Raw genomic sequence first — 17099 nt, 5'->3', positions numbered from 1 at the left:
GGACTGCTCAATTTGGGCTGTTTCCCCCCTCCCTTCAGCTCCAGTTTTTATCTGGTCTGCATGGATATTGAGTGCTTCCAGTGAAACAGCCTCCCACTCTGAGTCCAGCAGCAGCTCTTCCTGGCTACTTGCCTTCATCACTTTATTCATAGCGTGTGTGTGTGTGTGCATTGCCAAGGAAACTAACTACACACTAACAGTAATAGTGTGGATGCACTAGAAGTGGAATTGATAACACCTTGGAGATGTATAATGACGGCTCAAGCTTGTGGTCATTATCACCATTCACCTTGTATATTGTAAAACTGGCTCCTAAAGGCCATGCAGTATGGACTCAAATTAACTGAAATTATGTAGTACTGGTGGCGACATATAATGCAGGGAGGGAAGCTTTTTCACTGGCATGGGGACAGTTTCACAGATATCACTAATTGCTTGGTGTTTTGTGCATATTTGTGTTGGGTTATCCTCCTTGCACTGTTATCTCCTCTTATTATCCTCAGATGGGAATCATATAATCAGAAGTAACCGTGCAGTCAGTTTGTGGGAAATCTGAAGGTTTAAATCATGCCTGAAGTTATTGTGAATGCATCAAATTGGTCTCGATATTTTGGGAGACTGACTGATGTGTCCTTAATGTGATGTTGACCTCTTCTGGCCACCAGAAGCCATTACATTTGCATACAACTGCTGTGTGCAATCTGGTCACTCAGACAGCAGCTGCAAAGTATTTTAAACAATGGAAAGCCGACCACAACTAAGCTAAGATATAATAAATAATCTTTTAGCTCCTTGAGCCTCTAGGGTAAGGATGTCAAACGTGTTTTAGTTCAGGGACAACATGCAACCCAATTTCATCTTGAGTGGAGCACAAATAGTGCCTTTGGTTCCCAACTTTAAAGTTTTCTTTTGTTGTTGTGGTACAGAATATATTTGTTGAAAAGTCTATATTTTCACAAAACCAAAGCTTTACTACTGAAAATGACTACAGATGCAGCATAAAGCCAATTTTAATGAAACCTTCTGGTGCAAAACACAGTGAAATGTCGAAGAAATGTCTCTGATAGCTGTTGCATTATGCATGTTTTTAGAAATGCACTTTCATGGTGTCATCCAGATATCTCAGTTTGGGTCTCAGTTGTCTCCTACTGTTACGAAATTCGTGTAAAAAAAAAAAAAAATCTAAGTTTTCTTTAAAATTTGTTCGGTGGACCAGATTGCAGCCTGGTTTCGGCCCACAGGCTTTATGTTTGACACTCCTGTTCTAAAGCTTCCCTAGAAATTAGATCACATGTTTCACTATACTCAACCTTGTCTCGAAGCCTTTGGCTGTTTCACTGTTTATTCAAGAGTTATTGAGGGCACTTCTTGGCAAAGTCCCTTGGGAGCAGCATGGAATGATTATAAAGAAATGTGTGTCATATACACAGTCGCAGGCCCACAAGGGTTGCACAACAAACCACGTGACCGCTTGCTTTGTTGAAATGATCCCAGCTCCAATTTTGCATTTTTAAAGCTTGAATTGATGATTTTTTTTTATAATCTTAACCATAGCTGGATAGGGTCGAATGCCTTTGCAATCTCATAAATTGCATTCCGCACTGTGTTTACAGCACATTTAATGTGTATTCTATATATTTATGCAAGAAATGAAGCCAGCGTCTCTCTTCAGTCACCTTTATTGTCATAAATATCAGTCTTAAAAATAAGGACAACATACATTACAGGCATTTCACAGGAAAATAAACAAATATATTGAGATGCGATGGTGGTGATATGACACAAGTTTCAACTTTAATGTTATTTCCACTGCACATGAATGAGATATGAAAACATGCAATAGATGACAGTAATTTCCAAGGTGTGTTCTTGTTTTAAACTGAGGTGAGGTAATGTTTGATTAATCAGAAGTACAAAAGAGCGAGGCAAAGTGTAGAACAGTACTTCAAATACTGCTGATCAACAGTGATTTCAAACATGTCACAAAATCAAGAGTGCTTGAAGAGTTTCTCTTTGATTTCTACAAAACTATTACTATCACTCTTTTAATTGGAAGGGCAAAATTTGAAATGTCTTATTTTTGTCAATACACAAGCAATAAGAATAAATAAAATAGGTTGTATTTGAGTTTGACTCAAGAACATGAAGTAGTGATGATGGTTTTCGTATCCTTGAACCAGATTTATATGCTCAAAAAATTATGTTTGCTTGATTCATCCACAGAGAAACAAACCAGGGGAAGGAAATACTTTCACTTCTGTCCATCAAAAGGGTGACTGCCTCTCATGTTATGCATGTTGAACAATCTCACATCAACTTCCCTTTATTCTCCTTTTTGGACATCCTGGAATATTTCCAAGTGGACGGATCAGTAACATCAATGCCACTTGTGAAAGTACTGGTTCGCGTCTGTATTTTCATGCATCAACTGCCCGGTTTCTCTCAGTTCTTGACTGAGTGAAGGTTAGAAAATCCCATCCATTCGTCCGTCCGCCCTCCCATCCAAACAGCTATGCAAGCGTGCAGACGTGTTTGTAATCCCGCAGAGTTTACAGAGCCATGTGCAAGTGCCTCAGCCATCCACCTTGTGTTCTGTAACATTTCCCCCTCCGAAGCATCGCTGCAGCATTTATTGCAGTTGCCTCGATGAATGCATGAAGGCAGGGCTTTGTCTCCCACTCTACTTCACCTGAGTTCTTGTTTGCTGCTGTGGCACACAGCCCTGCAGGAAGAGAGGAGCGGAGGTGGAAGCAGGCACTTGCTGTGTGGTGCTGAAATGAATGGCTAAGTCAGGAGAGGAGTGTTACACTACGATAGCTGAACGAACAGGAGGGAGACGCTCATCTCACGGGTGCAGAGTGGACTCTGTGCTGGTCAGTCTCATCTCTGGAGCCATATGGCCTCCTTTATGTGTTGAGGTGGCTTTTTCTCTTGGCTTTATGTGCGTACAGGAAGTACATAGTGTGCCCAGTGGTGATGAATAATACAGAAATGATGACTAAGATGCCAAAGTGGTGTGGCTGTGGAGCGGAGATCACCATGATGAAGTGAAGCAGATCCATCAGGTAATTCATGGAGCTCTGCACCCCGTTCACCACTCCTCTCTCGGACTCACAGATGTTCTCCTGGAGGAGCTGAGTCACAGTCAAGTCGAAGGACCACAGACCTGGAACAGATACCAGTCAAGTTCATAACTTGAACTGAAGTCATTAAAGCAGCATGGTATTTTACAGTTCTTTAAACAAAACTAGTGTAATAGAAAAAAAGATTCATTGGATCTTGATTATGCCTTATGTTCAAGATGCCTAATATTTCGTTAAATGCTCCAATTGGGGGGCAACCTGCCATGACGCATTTTGAGTCCTGACATTGAAATGCACATCACACAGAGGCTGTAACAGTAGGTACAAAGTGGAGCACTTCAGAGTACAATGATGCCCTGTGGAAAGATAACGTGTTGCTTTCATGCTTCACAGTATCAATTTGACTTTGCCGAAAATAAATTGCAACATAATTATAATGAACTGCTATTGGCTGATAATATCCACCATGTCGGTGTGTGCAGTCAACCTCTGCAGCTCACAGTATGCTCTTCATCATCGTATGTGAACGTGTAGATGATTGGTTTTTCGAGGCCACTGAATGCAGGCAGCTTTGCATGCTTGTGTACTCACCAATGCGTGCAGTGATGACACCCAAGAACAGCAGAATAATGGAGATGTAAGACTCTGGCGCTGTGCCAGACGGCACGTTGTCAAAAAGTACAGTGTTGTTGGTCCAGTGGATGGAGGAGCGGTCGGGCAGCAGTGGCTGATTGCTGCCGCCCGTCAGAGGAAAAGTGTGTTTTTGCCTCTGGCTGGCCATAACTCCAAGCTCAACAGAGGAATTGGAGGTAATGTAGGGCATCAGCAAGCTGAGATCCATTGGGCTGCCCGGGGCAAACACGGAGCACACACACAGCAGCAAGCAGCTCAGGTGGATGCAGCTCGAGATGATGCCTGTGTTAACCAGGCCGTAGGTCTTCCTGAGTCGGGTGAACATCACGGTGCCCATCAGGCCCGTTATCGCCGACACTCCCATCAGCAGGCTGAGGAGGGATCCGCTGATGCCCTGCGTGTAGGCGTAGCCGGTCGTGATGCAGTCGAATCCCAGGACCGTGGTGTAGAGGAAAGCCAGTCCCATTCCTGCCAGGAAGACGGGCTGGCGGTAGTAGGCCCTCCAGCCGTCTTTACAGGTGCTGACCAGCCAGCGAAACCTCCGGAAACACAGCGGCAGGTTGGCGATTTCTTTGAGGTGCACTCTGGAGTTGCAGTTTCCTTCTGTCAGAGACTGAGGCCGTGCGGTGCTGCCTTCACCTGAGGAGACAGAGAAATGTCATCCATCACTTCTTTTCATTAACTTTACGAGTCTAATTACTCAGATGGTTGTATTGCTCTGTTAGACTCTTCAAGTTATGTTAGCATCAGTTCTGATACATTAAAATCCTTGAGCTGAAATTCACCCACTGCTCGAGGATTGCGTCTTAACACACTCATTAAATCTTATTAAACTGAAACGACTCCTGTGGCATTGCCTCCAATTACTTCTGTCTGTTGATGTAATTATCATTAGAATTGCTATTTTTATGACTTACATTTTTAAAGGTAATTTCTCATGATTTTAATTCCATTTTTTTCACATATGTTGAAAGCTAAAGAAAAATATTTCATTACATTCAGTGTATGTGTTTATACTGATTTTGATATATTTCCATGATTATCTGTTCTTAAATTTTATATGTTTTCTCTATTGCTTACTTCAAACAAAAATTTGAGATTAAAACATTTTAATTCTAATCTTTTGCTATATGGTTCCTTTAAACTCTTGTTTGTGCGTTTTCGTGGTGCTTTGCTGTTAAACTCTGCAGGCAGTGTGGGATCATGTCCTACCTTGTGACCCTCTCCTTGCTCTGCTTTGCAGGAACGCCTGATCCACCTCCACCATCGGCGGTTTGACTGACAGAGCAGGGACGATGCGGTACACCCGTGACAGGAAGAAGAACTCCACAATGAGAGACACAAGGTTCCAGCCCAGGATGAAGCCACAGCCCACCACGTTGGAGGCCAGGGTCATGACCTGTCCCACGGCCAGTGGGGCCAGGATGTTAGTCACCTGATCTATCCGCCTCATGGTTGCATTCATTCCTTTTGTCAGGATCAAACACACAAGAGTTTAATGTGTCTCCATCAGAACCGCTTCGAGCAAGAGACAGGTCAGTACCGTTTTAGATTCACGTATAAGTCAAGGATTTACCGTGACGAACACTGACATTAAACCAACGTGTGCGTTAAGAGAGCGCGACGGTTCTCACCAGCTAGATGACCTCGGTTGTAGCCTGTGATAACCACAATCCAATCCCTCTGAATGGCAATGGTCAGCGCTGTGCTTGCGAGGTTTGCCACATCTGCCAGGATGATCACCACCGTATAACAAACCACCTTGTGTGAGTTTTGCGACGCAACATGTTACTATGACAGCACAGAGTAGCCACAAGCTCAGAAGCAGAGACAACATGGGCACAGGACAGAGGGAATGACAGCAATCACTCTTCTGAGCAAGAATCACAGTGATCAATCTGCTACAAGGTCATGACATTAATGTGTTGGCGTAGCGCGTTTACTCACAGTAAGCCATCCATCCCAGATTTGTTCAATCTTCTGCTTATATGAGAAGACCAACATGAGCACAATGCTACACACGGTCACCGAGATGTTCTGAATGAAAAGAGACGCATGTGCAACTAAAACAGAAGACAGAGAGAGATGTTTTAGAGTTTCTGATATACATTGCTTATTTTTCTGAAACTGAACTGGAGCCTTGACAGATATGAGTCAGTGGCTGTGAACCTTGTGCCTTGAGTCCTGCTGGTTGAGTCTAGCTATCAAATCAGGGACTGATTTACCCCCGAGACATCGAGTAAAAGGAATTCGCCACCAGGTGGGATAGGAAACCAGCAAAATTCTTGGCCCAAGATTGAAATCCACTGATCTCTATCACTGTTCTGTCACATGCTGCTTCTTGAGATATTTAAATGGCTGTGAAATTGTTGTGCATACCTTTATTCCTGGGATTGCGATCGACCCAGTCTCCAATCAAAGCCCCAAGCAGGAGCACCGACCCGGCCACCACCAGTCCAAACACGGCAGTCAACAGTAGGTTTCGGCCGTACAGCTCAATCAGGAACACAGAGATTGCGAAATGCCACATGCGGTCGCCCTGTTGACCAGAAGGTCGTCACTATGAGCTGTTTTGTGATTCTTGGCCAGCGTGCTGATCAGTAAGCTGACTGTCTTAGCTAAATATTACCGTGCAGGTTTGATTCTTACCCACATTGACAGCGCTCCACTGACATAGATCAGAAACTTGGGACCCTTGAGGTAGATAAGAGCTGAACCTTGCAAGTGAATACATGAGTACAGTAAAAAGACACATTAAATTAACTGAACCCTCGTTGCACAGGTCGTAGTGAGAGTTAATCTGAAGTTCACCTGGTATACTCATAGCTTTCTTCGCCCTTGCTTCCCTGACGTCGTCAGACTCGAACTCGACCACGACTCCACCACACTGAGAAGCATCTGCGCGCTGAGACATTGCCTGGACAGGGAGTGAAGGTGAAAACAACAAAACTGGCGAAGGATTTTTGAAAAGAGTTGGAAATTAATTTTTAATACTAAATTACTTTGTTGTCAATGAACCACAGGCACCACTCACACAGTAAATGGTGATTGGCTTATTATTGCACTGAAAAGCAATTATAGAACAGCAACAGTCGATGTGTGGCAGTCTTGTAAAAACTAATTAAATACATATTTCTTTCTGTCATCCATCCAAACAAGGTTCAGCAACATCAAGAAAACAAAAAGCTATTTGAACCAAACAAACAAACACCACAATCTGCCCAAAGCACATTTTTAGCACATAAAATCTAAACATTCCAGCATCATTCACATGAAATTCATTTAAAATGTAAAGCAATTAACACAGTTTCACACTCAATATGGAAATATATTTCATTATGTCATTATATTTGGCAGTAGTGAGAAAACAGGGATCGTTTTACCTTGCATGAATGCAGTTTTTAGTTGTCAGTAATGAATGTGCTCGCCAGTCAAAGCAGGGTCAAATGTCACCTGTTGTTCCAAAGCTGCACTCAGTCCTTGCTGTTGTTCCTCGACGGTGTATCTTGTGCCATGTATCCTACATTGGGATGCTAGTCTTTCCGGAGAGCTGGAATTCAAGCTGTAGTAGTTTGAATGGCTTAATAACATCACAGTGTTCAAGTGCACCGTTGAATGAAAGTGCCAGAAAAGCAGAACGGGCAGAGAGACAACAAAGGCAGCCAGCATATTCCACAGCACGTGACCCTCCAGGGACAATATCACCGTCCACCCACACCACAAAAAGGCCCACTGCGTATGACTCAAAATACACACATGCACATGGTCAGCGAGCACAAGCATGCACTCTCCACTGACGCGTGCACAGGCCCGCTGCACTCGTACACCCACACGCACTCCCCATGTGCAAAAAGTCCGCATGAAGACACATCATGCAACATTACATCAGTATTCACCGTCAGAGCTGAGCAGGAAATAGGCAAAAAAATAAATTATGTGATTCTTAAGATCTTTTGTATCAATAGTAGAAACACATATGCTAGCTGAACTTATAAATTCAGTGCTAATACACAGATAGGCAAATGCGGTTTTGCTTGATTTTCTAATTTTAGTGCAAATATTTGTTTTGAGGAGAAGCTGATAATGTGCTAATCACAAACCAAGTTCTCTCTCATGCTCTTCGTCTCCCATTGAAACCATCAATACAGGAAATTAACTGTTGTCTTTTTTAATCAAACAACCAAAAAGGTGATCTTCAATACCAGCCTTTTGTAATCTGTCTTGCATTGATTAGATCAGGCACCGAGTGTTTGAATTAGTTTCACCACTTGTGTAAGTCCTAAGTCTTGTTTAAGCTCGGTTTACATAAAGAGGTGCAGCTTCAGGAATTTAAAAAATATGAAGAGGTTTAGTATTTTATAGTCCCACTGATCGTATTTGGAAGTCTCTAAATTTCTCTCTGATCCTTTCAAAATAGTAATGTTCACTGAAGATTGTCATGAAGATGAAATTTTTTGTGACTTCCTTTTTGAACCATTCTAAACGAGGACCTCCTATTGAGTCCCTTTCCTTTGATGAAGCCTCTTGTGCATTTTTTAAAGTGACACAGTAAAAAGGTAATCAAGAGAGGAGAAATATTTCTAATTTTGATAATATTTATAGTGGAAACGGTTAATTTGTTTCAGTATGATCTCAATAGAACATAGGGCTTTATATGGCAATGATATACAGTATAAAGACTTTGAATCACAGGATTTCAGTGAGTGTCCTATGAATAGCTATTTCAAATTGTGAAACCTATATAGAAATAGTAATACTTCAGCCATTGTTTGGGAGATTAACTTTAGCTTTGAAAATGAAATACATATCTCAAAGTATTAAATCTGTGTGATTTTCATAAAACCAGATGTACTTTTTATGTTTAAAATGTTATAAAGTACTTGACTTTTCAATTATATTCATATGTTTAGAGTCAGCAGTACATTTTATGAGTTTTCATTTTATATGGGGGTTTCATTACATTCATTCACTATCATTTACCGTAGATAGTTTTAAAAATGAGAAAATTGTTTTCCCTAAATGATTGATTTGTGTAGAATATGTTTAAAAGTGTATATTTTGCGTGGTTTTTCCCAGTTTTTTCTAATGAATGGCTGGAGTTGTACAAGCCGAGATGTTGTTTTGAGATATATGTCTAGTATTAGGGACGATTGATCTGCTTTTGAAAATTTGAAATATAATCAGTAAATGAAAATAATACAAAATCTGTCACTGACCGAAACATTAGTCCTGTCAGACTTGACGTGGTTCTACATGTTTGTATATGGAGAATAGCAGAGGCAGCGTTTGATTTGTCAGTGTCTTGTTGGTTCTTGAAGCTGTGTAAATTGTGCAGCTGCTTTATTGAGAAAATTTTATGAAAATAAGCATGATATGATGTTGATAAGAAGAAATAACCATCAAGGAGTTTCAGGAAATTTATGATTTCAAGGCAAACACAAAAAGCTATAAATTGCCACTTCACTTCCCACTATGCACAACACTGACACCAGCTGGACAAACACGTGCACACACGACAGGTCCCTCTGGGGCAACCGTCCTCCCAGCCTCAGAGAGAATCTGTTAAACACAAACCACAAGTGTCCGCGGACACACTGAAGGGTCGGCCTGAAGCCTGAGATAAGAAACCTTCTTTAACCCACGAGGATTCGCGGTGACGCAGCCGTCACATGCCCCCATCATGCACTGCATGCTGAAGCATGTGAAATCCCACAGTGACTTGTGTTGGGCATTTTGTTGAGGTTATGCAATAGTTTGGTTCCCATAAGATTCCCAAACATCTGCCAGCCAGACGAGCGAGGGGAGCACATGTGACAGGGCGGAAAAAAGCTGCAGAAAAAAGTAAACAACCAAAAAGACGAGGAAAAAAATGACTCATTTAGGCTGAATGCTAGTTTTTGGTTTATGTATTTCAGATGAAGAATACCTTTACGACCCAGCAGCAGTTGGGTTTCTGTGATCTGTAGTGTCTACTGCATATCAGTCATTATTTAAAATGCAGAAGACATGAGTTTGGGTTCTTGAGGGTTAATTTAATTTTTTTTTTTTTTTGTTGAATTTCTTAGCGAAAGTAAACACAAACATGTAAACACTCTGTCAAGGATTCAAAGATTCAACAATTTGCTGTACACCAGTGCTTTGAGAACAGTTGCAAGGATTACATCACTTCTGTTCAGACATTATGCTTGATGTGTGCACTATTATCCCACAAACACAAGTCCCTACCTGTCCCACATTGTTATGAATGCACCACCTTCACCATCTAATGATGCGCATTAAAAATGAGAAAATTAAAAAGGGTGTTTTCATATCTCATGGAGTCAGTCAGAGAGGCGTCCATTTAATTATGCTGTTTCAGGTCCGAGCGCTGGGAGTGTTTCTCCGTGGATGTTATTTTTTTCCGAGGGAAGCACTGAAGAAAGCTGCATCACTGATTGACAAATAGGTTAAAGCTGGTAGATCATCTGCTGTGGGAGAAGCAAGAGAAAACAAAGTTTTCCACTGAAAACTGAGTTTTCGGTAATGATTCATCGCTTTGGAGTAAGGAATGTCCTCACAAATGCAAATAGGGGAACTGGGAAGTTCATACTTGAGACTTGAGCAATATTATCATTTCATCTTTGAAGTATCAAGAACATTTTATACTAATTTAGATTTTTTTGGGGTGACATTTTGTGTGTCTTGTCACGACAGATCAAAGTCGTGTGAATCTTTCCCCCTCTTCCTCTGTAAACATTTCCAGAGAGCGACAAGCGGCACTGCGATGGTGGGTATACCAGCCAATATGAAGATGGCCACATAGACCCAGACTGGATACAGCTTTTCTGTAAGTGTTGGGAATTGTTCCTGCAGATAAAGAGAGAGAGCAAGATAAATTGTTGTGTAGTTTATGATTGCTGTCCTTGTAAAGATCAATATGTGGAGTTTTCGGTGTGTACTTACTGAGTCAGGGTCCCAGGTTTTGTAAAGGAGCTCTTCAGAAACTTCAGTGATGAAGTAGAAAATCAGAATGAAAAGCATGATGAGTGGGCTGATGACTCTCCACGATGCTTGCCAGAAAAAGTTTGGTTTGTGTCCAATCATGAACTTTATGTCGTCATTGAATCTGGAGGAAAAGTAAACACACATGCCATACTATCATTACTGTGAGATCAAAATAACCGAGAGCTGTATAGAAGTATGATTACAACGGTTTAGTTGTACAAGCAGGTGTATTTGATAAATCATGACGACTTCTCTGTGAAGGAACTGAGCGTATAAGCTAATGTCTGTCTCTTATCACCTGTCTATCCCGTATATGTAAACGACTGAGAACATCTCGCAGAAAGCGACGACCAGCAGAGGGATGGATCCACCGTAGGTGTCAAACAACGAGAGCCAGTAGCTTCCTGAACCTTGCAGGAACAGCAGACTCACCAGGCAGCAGGCGAGGCAGGTTATCGCTGAAGAAACACAAAGAAGAATTTCACACATTCTCTCTCTTTTTTTTTTTTGTTTTTTTAACTGTTTCACACATGCAAGACTGGAGAACCCATCAAATATTTTCTTCTCATCATAGTAAGTGGTGACATGGTCAGTGTTGGATTAGAGCTCAGGAAAGTAAGACTGCTGATGCACTTTCTAGTATTACATTAACTACAGCTGGTTTAACAAGTTGAGCATTTTGCTCTATTACTGTGGTCAAAGTGCAGTCAAGGTTATTAACAAGCAGTTTAAAAACATCACAGTTTTTTTTTTAAAGTTTGATAAGTGAATTGAAGTATAAGAAGTGATGTTTATTCGCTCCGTTCTGAGGAAAAGGTTACCAGTGGTTGCTTCTTTTGACCAAGTCTTAGGAAAAACTTTGAGGTCTTGCAGTGGCACCATAACTCCCTCGATGTTTCCAAACATCGAGGACAGGCCGAGGCAGAAGAGCATGATGAAGAAAAGGACCGCCCACAGCGGTGAGAGGGGCATCTTGGTGATGGCCTCAGTGAACACAATGAAGGCCAAACCAGTTCCTTCCACTCCCTGGAGCCAAGCAGAACACGTGATGCTCATTTAGCTCTGTCCATGCACTGTGCCTGTGCATCTGACGGAAATCGTACCTCGCTGAGGAATGTTCCCAAGTTGCAGGTTTTCAGATCCAACCTTTCAATAACGTCTGGGTGTGTTTGATTAAGGTGTTGAAGAACCTGATCGTAGTTGCCGTCAGTGACGTTGCCCTCAGCAAGGTCAAATGTGTTCAGTAATGCCAGGATGTTTCTAAAACCAGAAAGGAGCTGATAAGAACAATTCGTTCCTGAAACAGAACGTGTCGTGTAATGAAAAAATAGAAAAGAAGAATTACCCAGAAACACAGTTGTCAAATCTCTGTGTTGCTCTGAAGCCAATGATGGTGTAAATGACAGTGGCAGCATACACAGAGGTGATACCGTTGATGATGGAGATGATCACAGCATCCTGCTCACAATTGTTACTAAAAGACGGAGATATTTGTTGTTGAAAATTTAGTTTTTTTTTTTTTTTTAATGAAAAAATGTGTAACAACTTACTGTACAGAGTTGTAGCTGGAGAATGAAATGAGACCGCCAAATGCCAGAGAGAACGAATAGAAAACCTGTGCACCAGCATCCAGCCATGTCTTTGGATTGGCCAGCTCTGCTAACTGGAAAAAGAATGAACAGAGAGTTAGGGAAACAAGATCAAGAACTAAAACAGCAGGGTATTATTTTGCTACAGCGTAGTTTCAACAAACCTGACAAGGTGAGTAGTCATTTCACAATTATTTGTAAATCCAGAGTGATTGATGAAATAATTTTGAAAACGCAGCTTACATTTGGTGTGAAGAGAAACTTGATCCCATCGATTGAGCCCTTCAGGGTCAATCCTCTGATCAGAAATATTGTGAGCACCACATAGGGAAGGGTAGAAGTCACATACACAGCCTGGGGAAAAGAAAATGGGGCCGACTGTTTAAATGTACTGAAAACAGGGTCTGGCTCGGTGGTGAAGAGTGCTCTACCTTCCCCGTGGTCTCAATCCCACGGATGATGCAGATGTAGAGAACAGACCAGGCACAGATATGACTCAACAGCAGCCACCACTGCAGCCCGCCGCTCTCTTCGATCGTCGGAGTCGTGTTCAGGGTCTCCCTGTACCAGAAGTAATCCACGGGGGAGCTCCTCTCACACTCCGAGATCAATCCTGACAGAATTCACAGGGCGCCACTGAAATCATTAGTTCCCCACGTCGCCTGACGTCCCGCAGGAATGTAGCACGAGCCATCTCTACCTGATGAGTTGGCGTTCATGGGACATTGGCTCCAAGGCAGCGGCTCTTGGAAGGAGTTGAAGAAGTACCACATGATCCAGGCAATGATGGTGTTGTAATAGAGGCTGACCATCAGAGACACACACATGGATGCAATACCTGCCGTGGCGGTTTTAGACATGAGTTAGTTATGAGTTCACAGAGGGCACCGTTAGTTGTTGCAAATGTTCCGTGTTGCTTACCAATCCCAGCCAAACCGGGATTAATAGAAGACCACACGCCCAAGCTGCCTCTTCTCAGACGCTGACCAATGGCGAACTCCAGATGGAGAAGGGGGATGCCTTCAAGAACCAGCAGGATCAGAAACGGAATCATAAACGCACCTGATGGAAAAACAACAGAACCATTCACGGTGTTATTGTGAGGATATTCTAAACACTCTAAAAAATACAGTTAAAACCCTTCACCATAACGTTGACTGTGATGTTACACGTGAGGACAGGAAGCGATGCATCAGACAATAAATGAGGATGATTTTTACAGTGCATTATCATACATGCAAGCCTCTGCAGAAAGCTTTTTACAAGCATTTCCTGAGAGTCCAGGCAGGTGTTAACAGTCTTTTCTTATCTGTACGACCCACGCTTTTGAACCTAAAGCGTAATTTCGCCCGCTTTTAATTAGTACTGCTCAGAACGTGATGCGGTGTTTTGTTCGCTGCCCCTTTATGATTGCTTTTAGTGTTTTAGGGCGTTTTTATTTAGTGCTCACCACAGCATGCTCTTATCTACATCTCATGGGTGTTTTGTAGGTGCGATGTGCGTTTCTTCCTTTACGTCACGTCTACCTCGAAGGGGGAGATTGTTAAAGTGTTGCTCAAAATCCTAATAATATAATACTAATACCATAATTAGTCCTCTTTTCCTTCATTCCCTCCTTTATTGGATAAGTACCTTTTATTACCTCAAAGACGAAAACTGTTTGAGAACAGTTATCAGAGCGATGATCTGTGATATGATGATGGAGGATTAAAATATTTCCAGTCTGACATACGGCACTGATGTTTCATACGAATTTAAATATGGAAAAATTATCATATTACATAATGATTACCCACTTCACTCTTTCAGTGAGTCTATATTAGATTTAATCTCACTGAGAGAAATTAGACTTTAAAGGATTTTAACTCTACCACTTGTCTACGCTGGATCTCATCCAGATGACTAAATCCAACCATCTACCACCATCTTCATTTAATTCAGTTCTTTTTACTTAAAACTATTTGACTGAAAATCGATAAACCACAACAGAATCACTTGCCTCCTCCATGACTCTGACACAGATAAGGAAAGCGCCAGACATTTCCCAGTCCCACGCAGAAGCCCACACAGGTCAGCATGTACTGGGCCTTGTTGTCCCATTTGGGTCTGTCTCCGGCCTCCTCCTCCTCCAGCTTGTCCAGCTGCTGATGGGACAATATCCTGTCCTCCAGGCCCGGGTTGGGGAACTTCAGCTTCATGATCTGTCAAACAGTGTGGGATTGTTGGGGAAACAGTGGTGCACTGTACAGTCCGGGAATGCCGGTCGCGGCTCACGCTGTGAGGTTTATGTACCGGGCGTCTGTAATAGATTGACTAGTCTGTGGTGTCACTGAGCTGGAGGTGTGCGGTCTTGGACACCGAGGTCTGTCAGGAACACACATGCCCTTTAACTATAGGACCTTATCTGATAGTGAAGAGTCATTGAACAAAAGTCACACATTTTATAGCCTTAACTGAATGTTCCATCTTTAAAAGCCCACTGTAAAGAGATTTAAGAGATTAAAAGGGAATGTAAATAAGTTTAAGGCATTTTATAAAAATTCATGCTTGACTGGTGTTATTATTGGAGATAAATGTGATGCCGACATGTGAAAACACTCATTGTAGATTTCAGGATTTCAGTTGGTCAGAAGTCCTTCCTAAAAAAAAATATCTCCCAAGTGTCAAATTAAGATTTTTTGGTGAAAAAACACAAACACCTGCAAAGCTTTTTTCTTAAAGTCAGTCACTCGTGGATATGAGTACTCAGCAGAGCTCCGTCCATTCATCCATCCATGTTAAAGGATTCTTTATTTTGAGTGTTTAAAGTTGTAGTAACAGTGTTTCAGTGTTGTTAGGTCATTTAATTTAATTTATTTCTTTCATTTTTGCACTGTGTCCTCTGCAGTTCTGATATCTTCTTGCATACAACAACAGGACTGAAAGAGACGTGAAGCGGTGCTGTTTGTTATTGTTTAGTGTCTCCATTTTTGTACATTGCATCACTTTGCATACCTTTTATACTTTCTGTGGTGTTTTTATGGTAACTTTGCCTCATTTTTTTTCAGTTGTTTTATTTTCTCCTTTGGGTCACTTTGTAGCTGTTTGATGTCATGTCATGGCCTCAGCTGTGGTTTTGTGCTGCTGTTCATTTTGTCTTTTTTGTCTCCGTTTTTGTCTATTTGTTGCCTTTCCCTCCCTCGCTGTGGTCATTTTACATCCTATTTTGGTGAAGTTGCATGTCTGCATTTCATCTCTTGAATGATCATTTCTTGTCTTATTTCGGTCCTCTCACATTTGTTTGTCCTCTTTTCGTGTCTCATTGGGTTGCTCTGTGACTCAGTGTGGAATATATATGTATTCACAGATTTAAACAGGATGTCCCATCTGACTTGTCACTTGCCAGGAGCCTTTTTTCTCTCTGCAGGTGATTTCCGTGTTTCTACAATAATTCATTGACAGAGAAGAGAAGGTTCTTGGCAGACGACTCACTCTTAGGAAAATAGACACTTGGACACTGTGCCAGTGGTGTAGTCATCCCTGAAAAAGTGGGCATAAGCTCGCTTTTTTGCGATCCTTTTTAAGCAACCCATAAGCAGCATTTTTTTAGAAACCGTGGAAGACTACTCTATTTGGTAAAAATCCTTCTACTCTCACACGAATTTCAAACTTCCTCCATTCTCTTGAGCGTAATACACCATTATCCCAAGAAGAAATTGGCAGTCTTCCTCTTACTCCGTACTGCTGAGTGAGTGGTGCGTCAGGGGGATTTAGAAGTGGGCGCATAAAATGCTGACTGAAAAATAAGTGGGTATACCCTGGACTACACCACTGCCTGTTTGTTTGATATGTGATGCAAGACGAGGCAAGGGAACTTTATTAGTAGATCACGTTCATACACAGGGAAGCTCAAAGAGACAATAAAATGCATAAAATTAATAAAAACAGAAGCACGTTTAAAAGACAAAAGGCACTTAATACAGAAGAATGTTTAATTAATAAAAATGCATCCAGAAAAGTGCAAAATTAGAATGATTACAAGGAGAAATGCATTACAATCATGAGAATGCTGCAGTGAACAATGAAGTTTTGAGCCCAACAGTTTGAGCAGACCTCAAGAGAAATAATAAAAACAGCAGCATGGGCAGTTGAACAGCTAAAATGGTTAGCTGTGTCAGTCGCTACTATTGGTCATTCTTTATTACATAAATTCAACATGAACTGCAGTCTCATCCATTTGGCCTCACAGTGAAAATCTCTGATTTGAGTACAGGATTGGGGAATTTTCTGTATGCAGTTCTGTATTTGTTTTTTTCTAAATTGACAATAAGTTCTAATGTTTTTTTGTTTTTTTTTAAATCTGTGATGAACAGATACTGCATCTTTTGACCAGCTGATCAGAATGATCGACCCTATCGCCCTGCACCCCCGGACTGCACCAGCTGCAGAGTCCTCCTGTCCTCCACTGGAGGGCGCTGTTGTGCGTGTAATCCGAGCGCTGTCGTCCCCGGCAGGTCTGGCGCTGCGGTGTCCCCCTGGCAGAGTTTGAGCGTGAGGAGGGAGCCGCTTCCATCTCTCTCTCCCCCTCAGACCAGCAGTCCGCTCCGCAATGCCCTTGGATTCAGGCTCGTCTCCCGCGCGCTCTGACTGACCGCGTCTCTCCGCGCGCGACCCCGGACCCGTACTTTCAGAGTGTTTGGCGCGCTGTCCCGACCCGTCCGCCGCCCCAAACAGATGGAAGAGGTCCAAGGATAAGAGGCTGCGGGTTTTTTTTTTTTTTTTTTTTGCTGCTGCTGCGGGAGACCTGCCGGTAGTCCCGCCGCTGCCCGGG

The 17099-nt window shown here is 42.1% G+C and overlaps 2 protein-coding genes across 2 annotated transcripts; both read right to left on the bottom strand.

Annotated features, from left to right (window-relative positions):
* Positions 1-2848: 2848 nt before the first annotated feature.
* LOC115396869 (solute carrier family 40 member 1) lies at positions 2849-6588 on the bottom strand. Its single transcript, XM_030102937.1, is given in 8 exon segments — positions 2849-3166; positions 3675-4329; positions 4900-5183; positions 5351-5477; positions 5664-5779; positions 6096-6255; positions 6366-6433; positions 6528-6588. Coding segments are annotated over 8 exon segments (1683 nt in total). The 5' UTR covers positions 6541-6588; the 3' UTR covers positions 2849-2906.
* Positions 6589-10400: 3812 nt separating this feature from the next.
* slc6a19b (solute carrier family 6 member 19b) lies at positions 10401-14487 on the bottom strand. The gene is made up of 12 exons (XM_030102279.1): positions 14289-14487; positions 13211-13351; positions 12990-13127; positions 12721-12902; positions 12533-12643; positions 12251-12363; positions 12046-12174; positions 11804-11960; positions 11522-11726; positions 10999-11158; positions 10659-10821; positions 10401-10562 (listed from the first exon to the last, which is right to left on the bottom strand). Exons 1-12 carry the CDS (start codon positions 14485-14487, stop codon positions 10401-10403), a joined length of 1860 nt encoding a protein of 619 aa, XP_029958139.1.
* Positions 14488-17099: the final 2612 nt, after the last annotated feature.

The sequence above is a fragment of the Salarias fasciatus genome, chromosome 11 (genome assembly GCF_902148845.1).
Source record: "Salarias fasciatus chromosome 11, fSalaFa1.1, whole genome shotgun sequence".
NCBI classification, from domain to species: Eukaryota; Metazoa; Chordata; class Actinopteri; order Blenniiformes; family Blenniidae; genus Salarias; species Salarias fasciatus.
Note: the sequence above shows the minus strand (reverse complement) of the source record. Positions and strands in the feature narration are given on the sequence as shown.

Excerpts from the sequence above, each read along its gene's own strand:
- slc6a19b (XM_030102279.1), bottom strand. The coding sequence starts at position 14,487 with ATGAAGCTGAAGTTCCCCAACCCGGGCCTGGAGGACAGGATATTGTCC. Across the intron at positions 12,903-12,989 it reads CATGAACGCCAACTCATCAG|GATTGATCTCGGAGTGTGAG; the intron begins GTAGAGATGGCT and ends GAATTCTGTCAG. Across the intron at positions 12,644-12,720 it reads GGATTGAGACCACGGGGAAG|GCTGTGTATGTGACTTCTAC; the intron begins GTAGAGCACTCT and ends TCTTTTCCCCAG.